The sequence below is a fragment of the Trichechus manatus genome, unplaced genomic scaffold (genome assembly GCF_000243295.1).
Source record: "Trichechus manatus latirostris isolate Lorelei unplaced genomic scaffold, TriManLat1.0 scaffold00028, whole genome shotgun sequence".
In the NCBI taxonomy this organism is placed as follows: Eukaryota; Metazoa; Chordata; class Mammalia; order Sirenia; family Trichechidae; genus Trichechus; species Trichechus manatus.
The window spans coordinates 294828-304796 of NW_004443964.1; the positions used below are offsets into that span (position 1 = coordinate 294828).

Consider the following 9969-nt stretch of genomic DNA (forward strand, 5'->3'; position numbering starts at 1 on the left):
AAAAACTCTCAACAAAAAAAAGCCCTGGCCCTGATGGTTTCACTGGAGAATTCTACCAAACTTTCAGAGAAGAGTTAACACCACTTCTACTAAAGGTATTTCAGAGCATAGAAAAGGATGGAATACTCCCGAACTCATTCTATGAAACCAGCATAACCCAGATACGAAAACCAGATAAAGACTCCACAGTAAAGAAAATCACACACCAATATCCCTCAGGAACACAGACGAAAAATTCTTAACAAAATTCTAGCCAACAGAATTCAACAACATATCAAAAAAATAATTCACCATGATCAAGTGAGATTCATGCTAGGTATGCAGGGGTGGTTCAACATTAGAAAAGCAATCAATGTAATCCATCACCTAAGTAAAACAAAAGATAAGAACCACATGATCTTATCAATCGATGCAGAAAAGGCATTTGACAAAGTCCAACATCCATTCATGATGAAAACCCTCAGCAAACTAGGAATAGAAGGGAAATTCCTCAACATAAAAAAGGGCATTTATACAAATCCAACAGCCAGCATCATCCTAAACGGAGAGAGTCTGAAAGCATTCCCTTTGAGAACGGGAACCAGACAAGGATGCCCTTTATCACCAATCTTAGTTAACTTTGTGCTGGATGTCCTAGCCAGAGCAATTAGGCTAGAAAAAGAAAAGACATCCAAATTGGTAGGGAAGAAGTAAAAGTATCTCTATTTGCAGATGATATGATCTCATACACAGAAAACCCCAAACAATCCACAAGAAAACTACTGGAACTAATAGAAGATTTCAGCGAAGTATAGGATACAAGATAAACATACAAAAATCAGCTGGATTCCTCTACACCAACAAAGAGAACTTCGAAGAGGAAATCACCAAATCAATATCACTTTTAACAGCCCCCAAGAAGATAAAATACTTAGGAATAAATCTAACTAGAGACGTAAAAGACCTAAGAAAACTAGAAGACACTACTGCAAGAAACTAAAAGAGACCTACATAAGTGGAAAAACAAACCTTGCTCATGGATAGGAAGACTCAACATTGGAAAATGTCTATTCTACCCAAAGCGATCTACAGATACAATGCGATCCCAATCCAGATTCCAATGGCATTCTTCAATGAGACAGAGAAACAAATCACCAACTTCATATGGAAAGGGAAGAGGCCCCAGAAAGTAAAGCATTACTCAAGAAGAACAAACTGGGAGGCCTCACACTGCCTGATTTTAGAACCCATTATACCGTCACGGTAGTCAGAACAGTCTGGTAGTGGCACAACAACAGATAGGTAGACCAATGGAACAGAACTGAGAATCCAGAAGTAAATTCATCCACCTTTGACCAAGCCCCAAAGTCCGTTAATTGGGGAAAAGACAGTCTCTTTAACAAATGGTGCTGGCATAACTGGATACCCATCTGCAAAAAAACAAAACAAGACCCATACCTCCCACCATGCACAAAAAGTATCCCAAAATGGATCAAAGACCTAAATATAAAATGTAAAATGATAAAGATCATGGAAGAAAAAATAGGGACAACACTAGGAGCCCTAATACATGGCATGAACAGAATACAAAACATTACTAACAATGCACAAACATCAAAAGAGAAACTAGATAACTGGGAGCTTCTAAAAATGAAACATCTATGCTCATCAAAAGACTTCACAAAAGAGTAAAAAGACAACCTACAGACTGGGAAAAAAAATTTCGGCTACAACAAATTCGATACATTGTCTGATCTCTTAAAATCTACAAGGTACTGCAAAACAACAACAAAAAGACAAATAACCCAATTAAAAAATGGGCAAAGGATATGAACAGGCACTTCCCCAAAGAAGACATTCAGGCGGCTACCAGATACATGAAGAAATGCTCACAATCATTAGCCATTAGAGAAATGTAAACCAAAACTACAATGAGATACTATCTCACCCCAACAAGGCTAGCATTAATCCAAAAAACACAAAATAATACATGTTGGAGAGGTTGTATAGAGACTTGAACACTTATGCAGTGTTGGTGGGAATACAAAACGGTACAACCACTTTGGAAATTGATCTGGCGTTTCCTTAAATAGCTACAAATAGAAGGACCATATGATCCAGCAATCCCACTCCTTGGAGTATATCCTAGAGAAATAAGAGCCATCACACGAATAGATATATGCACACCCATGTGCATTGCAGCACTGTTCACAATAGCAAAAAGATGGTAACGACCTAGGTGCCCATCAACGGATGAATGGATAAGCAAATTATGGTATATTTACACAATGGAATACTACGCAACGATAAAGAACAACAGTGAAATCTGTGAAACATCTCATAACATGGATGAATCTGGAAGGCCTTACACCGAGTGAAATTAGTCAGTCACAAAAGGACAAATATTGTATGAGACCACTATTATGAGAACTCAAGAAAAGGTTTAAACACAGAAGAAAACATTCTTTGATGGTAATGAGGGTGGGGAGGGAGGCAGAGGGGTATTCACTAACTAGATAGTAGACAAGAATTAGGAAGGACAACACACACTACAGGGAAAGTCAGCACAACTGGACTAAACCAAAAGCTAAGAAGTTTTCCTGAATACAACTAAACACTTTAAGGGACAGAGTAGCAGGGGTGGGGGTCTGGGAACCATGGTTTCAAGGGACATCTAGGTCAATTGGCATAACAAAGTTTATTAAAATGTTCTGCATTCCACTTTGGTAAGTGGTGTCTGGGGTCTTAAAAGCTAGCGAGTGGCAGCCATCTAAGATACATCAATTGGTCCCAACCCACCTGGAGCAAAGGATAATGAACACCAAAGACACAAGGAAAATATCAGCCCAAAAGACACAGGGCCACATAAACCAGAGACTCCATCAGCCTGAGAACAGAAGAACTAGATGATGCCCGGCTACCACCCATGACTACCCTAACAGGGAACACAGAGAGTCCCTGACGGAGCAGGAGAAAAGCGGGGTGCAGAACTGAAATTCTAGTAAAAACACCAGATGTAATGGTCTGACTGAGACTGGAGGGACCCCAGAAGACAGGGCCCTGGACTCTCCATTAGCCCAGAACTGAAACCATTCCTGAAGCCAACTCTTCAGACAAAGATAAGACTGGACTATGGGACATAAAATGATACTCTTGAAAAGACTACTTGTTAGCTCAAGTAGATACATGAGACTAAATGGGCAGCTCCTGTCAGGACGTGCAATGAGAAGGCAGAAAGGGACAGAAACTGGTTGAATGGACACAGGAAATCTGAGTTGGAAAGGAGTGTGCTGTTATTACAGGGAGAACAGCTAGGGTAACGTAACAATATGTATTTAAATTTTTATATGAGAAACTGACTTGAACTGTAAACTTTCACTTAAGCACAGTAAAAAGAGAAAAAAACCTGGGGTGGCTGTATTAATTTCAGTCAAAGCATATTTCGAGCAAGGGAATTATCAGGGATAAAGAAGGGCTTTATATAATGATAAAAGGATCAGTTCTCCAAAAAGACATAATTCTGAATGTGTATATGCCAAAACAACAGAGTGTCAAGATAATGTGAGGCAAAAACTGATAGAACTGCAAAGAGAAACAGACAAATCCACTGTTACAACTGAAGACTTCAATACCTCTCTATCAGTAATTGACAGAAGCAGCAGATGAAAAATTAGTAAGGAGACAGTTGAACTGGACAGCACCACCTATCAACTGGATCTAACTGACATCTATAGAATACTTCATACAACAGCAGCAGAATACACATTCTTCTCAAACCCACAGGGAATATTCACAAAGACAGACCACATTCTGTACCATAAAACACATTAACAAATTTAAGAGAATAGAAATCACACAAAGCAAGCTTTCAGACCACAATGGAATTGAACTAGAAACCAGTAACAGAAAGATGACTGAAAATTCCAAAATACTTGGAGATTGAACAGTACACTTCTAAACAACAATGGGTGAAAGAAAAAGTCTTAAGAGAAATTTAAAAAATAATTTAAGCTAAAAAAAATGAAAATACAACTTATCGAAATTCATGGGATGCAGCAAAAGCGGTGCTTAGAGGGAAATGTATAGCATTGAATATTAGAAGAGAGATCAATAATCTAAATTTCCACCTTAGGAAACTTGAAAAAGAAGATCGATATAACCCTAAAGCATGCAGCAGAAAAGAAATAATAAAAGAGCAGAAATACAGGAAAATAATGGGGAAAGTCAACAAAACAAAAGCTGTTTCTTCGAAAAGATCAATAAAATTGATAAACCTCTAGCCAGGCTAACCAAGAAAAAAAGAGAAGACACAAATTACTAATATTAGAAATGAAAGAGGGTCATCATCACAACTTACCCTGTGGACATTATAACAACAATAAAGGAATGCAGTTAACAACTTTATGCCCACAAATTTGATAACTGAGATGAACCAATTCCTCGAAAGACACAACTGACCAAAACTCACATAAGAAACAGATCGTCTGAATAGACATCTAGCTATTAAAATTTTGTATCAACAATTAATAACTTCCCAAAACAGAAAGCAGCATACTCAGACTGTCTCGCTGATTAATTCTCTCTTTTTTAAAAAAGTATTGTGTTTTCATTGAAGGTTTACACAGTAGTTTAGGTTCCCATTCAACAATTTCTACACAAGTTGCTTCCTAGTACTGGTTACATTCTTCACAGTGTGTGCACATTCTCATTTCTGTTCTGATTGTTCCTCACAGGTGAATTCTACTAAACATTTAAAGAAGATTTGAAATTAACCTTTCTCAAACTTCTAAAAGAACAGGAAGAGAAGGGAACATTTCCTACATCATTTTATGAGGCTAGCATTACCCTAATACCAAAACCAGACAAAGACATTACTAGCAAGGAAAATTACAGACCACTATCTCTCATAAACATAGATGTAAAATCTTCAACAAAATATTAGCAAATCAAATGCAATAAGGTATTAGAAGAAATATACACCATGACCAAGTGGGATTTATTCTAAGTATTCAAGACTGGCTCAACATGTGCAAATCAATTAATGGAATTCATCATATCACAGGCTAAAGAAGAAATATATAATCATATCAATAGATGCAGAAAAAGCATTTGACATAGTCCAACACCCATTCATGATAAAAACTCTCAGCAAACTGGGGAACAGAGGAACAACCTCAACTTGATAAAGAATATCCACAAAAAGCCTACAGCTAAAATCTTACTTAATGGTGAGAAACTAGAAGCTTTCCCCCAGTGATTGGGAACAAGACAAGGATGTCCCTTTTCATCATACCTTTCCAACATCATACTCAAAAGTCCTAGCTAGTACAGTTAGACAAGAAAAGTAGATAAAAGGTGTATAGTTTGGGAAGGAAGAAATAAATCTGTTTTCACAGACGATATGATTGTCTATGTAGAAAAGCCCAAAGAATCGACAGAAACTCCTGAAACTAATAAGCAGTTACAGCCAGGTTGCAGGATACAAGGTTAGTATACAAAAGCCCAATTACTTTCTGTATACTAGCAATGAACTGGAATTTGAAATTAAAAAAGTACTATTTACATTAGCACCAAGAAATTAAATAATTAGGTATAAAGCTAATAAAATGTGTACAAAATCTATACAAGGAAAACTATAAGATAAAAGAAATCAAAGATGATCTAAATAAATCGATAGGAAGACTTAATGTCAGGTCTTCTCAACTTGACCTACAGATTCAACACAATCCCAACCTAAATCCCAGCAAGTTATTATATGGGTATTGTCAAACTGATTTTAAAGTTTATATAGAAGGGCAAGAGACCCAGAATTGCCAACACAGTATTGAAGAACAAAGTTGGAGGACTGATGTTTCCCAACTTCAAGACTTACTACAAAGCTACAGTGATCAAGACAGTGTGGTACTGGTGAAGGAATAGAAAAACAGATCAGTGGAAGTGAACAGAGAGCCTAAAAATAGACCCACACAAATACAGTCAACTGATCACTGACAGAGGAGCAAGGCTGTTCAGCAAATGCTCCTGGAAAAACTGGACATCTACATGGAAAAAACAAAAATGAATCTAGACAGAGCTTCCATCTTTCAAAAAAATTAACCCAAAATGGATCATAGACCTAAATGTAAGATGCAAAACTATACAATGTCTAATTGGTGGGCAGAAAATCAGTAAAGACCTCCACCAAATACCATATACAAAAATAAATCACAGATGGGTTACAAATCTACATGTAAAAGTTTTGTAAAACAGAACTTTCAGAAAAAAACAGAGGAGACTATTTACATAACCTTGGAGTAGACAATTTCTTAAACAAGACCCACAGAACTAAATAAAAAGGAAAAAATGGATAAATTGGAATATATTAAATCTAAGTGCCTCTGTTCATCAAAGGATACTATTAAAAGAATGAAAAGGCATAATCCTTCGAGTAGGAAAAGATATTTGCAATACATGGATTCATAAAATACATACATACATAAAGAAACCGTGCAAGTAAAGTATAAAAAGACAAGTAACCCTGAGAAAAATGGACACAACATTTGAAGAGGCACTTAATGAAAAAGAACGTCAAAATGGCCAGTAAACACACGAAAAGCTGCCGAACCTCACTCATCATCAGGGAAATACAGCAAAAGCTACCATGCATCCCGCAGAATAGCCAAGTGCTAGGAGGAAGTGGATCTGACCCAACACCAGGCCTGCAGGATGGGGGAGGTGGGGAAGGAGTCAATCGGGGCATACGCTGTTGCGAGGGCACCGTGTTGCTCGCCTCAGGCCTGCCTTCTGAGGTGAGCAGGACACAAGGACCCCTGGGTCTCAGTGGGACTCAGGTAGTCACCTGCACAGAGTCGGGTGTGTGCCCCTGTGTGCCTTCTTATGTGGCATTGGGAGGCAACTTGTGGGATGGCTGGACATCCCCCCTGCCACCCACCACAAGCCACTCAGTGATACAGCCCACAGTTACCTTGGAAACTAGCTGGGGTCTGGGCACCTGGAAGAGGTCACACAGGCGGTTCCGCTGCTCCCTCACCAGCGGGAGCTCCGCGTCCCTGAGGGGCGAGAGAAGGCGTTAGTCACCAGAGGCCCAGCCCAGACTCTGCTGCCAGGCCCTGCAAACCAGAGCAGGAGGCGTGTCCGTGTCCAACACAGGTCTTAGCCAAGCTGGCCACGAGCTTTTTAAGTATTTCAGTAAGCTTCTCTTTTGATGTGAGAAACCTCGAAGCTTCTTAACTCGGAGAAGAAATCACAGAGGGGGTTTCTGGGTGTAAGATGTCCCTCTCCCTAAAAAAAACCACCCCTAGACGAGACACACAGGAGAACGAGAAAAACTCCATTTTCTGTGACGGCAGATGACCCGAAGCTTGGAGGCGGTGTTGAAGGCCTCACAGCCACCGGAAAGGGTGCAGCACACTGGAACCCCCTTGGAGGCAGGGTGAGGCAGGACTGAGAGTACGCGGGCAGAGCAGGGGGCTCCACCACAGGAGACACATAATCTGCAAAGATTTAACCAGAGTGGCTCTGGACTCGGATGCAGAAGAGCCATCACATGGGAAGAGAGCAGCTCAGGAGCTAGAGAATGCAGAAAAAGAAGGAACGAACAACGCACCGTCCTGAAAGCAGAACTTGAGGTCATGAAAAAGGAAAAATCAGTGAGCAAGAGAGAGCTTGGAAATTAAAACATGATACTCCACAGAAGAATTCAGTGAAAGGAATGGAATACAAAGATGAAGAAACAGCCCCAAAATACAACAAATAGACCAAGAATCAGACAATAAGTGAAAAGATGGGGAAATTATAGGATCCACTGGAGGCCCAATATCTAACCCATAGACGTTCCAGAAAGAAAGAACAGAAAGCAGCGGTGAAGAAATGATCACAGAAAGAAGAGAGGCCTGGAGTCCTCCGGTTGAGAGACAACGCATGACATGGAAGACCTTCGAGGATAAAAAGAGTCTAAAGCACCTTCTAGTGGGTAGTGTGAGCCATCCACATGGGAGGCTCATCCATATCCGGTGGGGAGAAGCGAAGGAGAGGACTAGGGGGAGAAGCCATCCGCATGGGCCACAGCTCAGAGTGGTCTGCGAGACTGGCCAAGATGGCATCAAGTGAGCCCTGTGGACACAGTGGGGCCCTGCTCACCCGATGCCTTGCAGTGATGCGCATCCCAAGAGACCCAGGTGGCCATGCTGACTCACCAGACCGTGTTGCCGAGCACAGCTATGACCTCCTCCAGAGCCTCGGCACCCACAATCTCCTCGCCGAAGGTGAGCACCATTTCGTACACGTGGCTGGCCGTGGTGTTCCGGATCTGGGGCAAAACCAGAGGGTGTTAGTGGAGGGAACTGCCCCTGAGGTTCCCTGCGGGCCACGGCACAGAGAAAGGGGACAGGACCCCACCCCAAGGGACAGGACACCAAGAATCTGGCTCTGGGTTGACTGAAAGGCACATCCATGTAGCCCGCTGACTGGGGAGTTGGCCTCGGATCCTGGCCCAGGAGGAGATCTGGGCTAACATGGGGTGACGATCATGAAGAAAAACGGTGTCCCCCAGTTCTCAACCATGATTTCTGGATGAACCTCTTAAATATGAGCCGTTTGCAAACTGGGGGATTCTATTTAATTACTGAGTAAAAACTAAGGAAAACACTCTAGGTTAGGAAATCCTTTAGGATTTGGTTCTTCTATAGTCTTACTCCAAAAAGGTGTTCCTTCTCTAAACGTAGATTACCCTTGTGAGTCACACATCTTATTACGAAAGTGTGCGCTATGCTCCCTCATTAAGGAACGTTCGTGGGTTTTCGATCTTGCACTTGGGAGGTGGGTTATAAAGCTGTTGCTGCAGAAATGAAGGGTGAACAGCTTTCAACTGCCATGTGTGTCCAGGGAAGGGGCCGAGCTGCTCACCCATGCAGAACCAGCCCCGCTCTTAGGGCCCCAGTGTCAGACGGTCCGGCACTTCACTCAACCAGACAACTCACAGTGGTAACTACCCCTAAGATGTCTTCGTGTAGGACGCAAACATAAAAATGACCTCAGAACCAAACCTCAGGTGTTACAAGCGCCACGTTTCAGAATCAAAACTTGGCTGTGGCCCACGGGTCACTCCGTAGAGCCTGCCCTGCTTTTCATTAAGGACCCGAGGTCGACTTCTAGGTCATCCCCATCGTACGATTTCAGATGCCTACCTCCGTTTAAGATTTCAAAGCACTTAAGTAGTTTTATGGACACGTAAGAAGGCTGTGTGTACAACAGGGGGTCAAACTAGTCACAAATACGGCGGCGTCTGTGGTCAGGGTTGTCGATCTCTGGGTTTAACATTAATCACCACATCATGCTGTGGCTGAGCTGGTGGCTCTGCACCGAGACATGAGCCGGTGTGTGCGCTCTGTGCTGGCCATCCGGCGACATGCCTGTAAACGCTGCCACATGCCTGCAACATGCGGCCACACGGTCTGTTCTAATGAACAAAAGTCAAAGGCTGGGCTCTGTGTAACGCCACAGTGTGTCGCCAGCTGTACCCATCCTGACCCCATCCTATTGGAACAACACCACTTCATTTTCCAGCTTTCTGTAGTACGTGTTGCGTCTATTATGATACACACAGTTTGAAAAATGCTAATACTCACTATGGGAAATGGGTGGCAGAGAAGAAGAAACAACTGCAACAGCACTTTCTTTCTCACGTCTCCTTGGAACTGAATCATCCCACAAAATCTGTAGGAAGCCAAGACATTTCGTATTGTTAGCACAGAGCCCTCGCCGGGCACAAAGCCAGTTGTTTGAGAATTTCACCGTGTCCAGGGGTGGTGAGGGGGGGCACCTGGGAAGGGCAGACTCTTGGAAGAGAGTCCCCCCTGAGCACAGGCGTACTCGGGGGCCTGGAGGAGTCACCCCTGAGCGCACCACTACCCGGGGGCCTGGAGGAGTCACCCCTGAGCACACGCCTACTCGGGGGCCTGGAGGAGTCCCCCCTGAGCGCACGCCTACTTG

General features: G+C 42.3%; 1 protein-coding gene across 1 annotated transcript in view; it reads right to left on the reverse strand.

Annotated features, from left to right (window-relative positions):
- TBCD (tubulin folding cofactor D) overlaps nt 1-9969 on the reverse strand; it is a 200748-nt gene that overhangs the window by 8747 nt on the left and 182032 nt on the right. Inside the window, exons 37-39 of the mRNA XM_004374331.2 lie at nt 9606-9693; nt 8175-8287; nt 6944-7028 (exon numbers count right to left, since the gene is read on the reverse strand). Coding sequence (XP_004374388.2) covers nt 6944-7028; nt 8175-8287; nt 9606-9693 — 286 coding nt within the window. The remainder of the gene's footprint in view (nt 1-6943; nt 7029-8174; nt 8288-9605; nt 9694-9969) is intronic.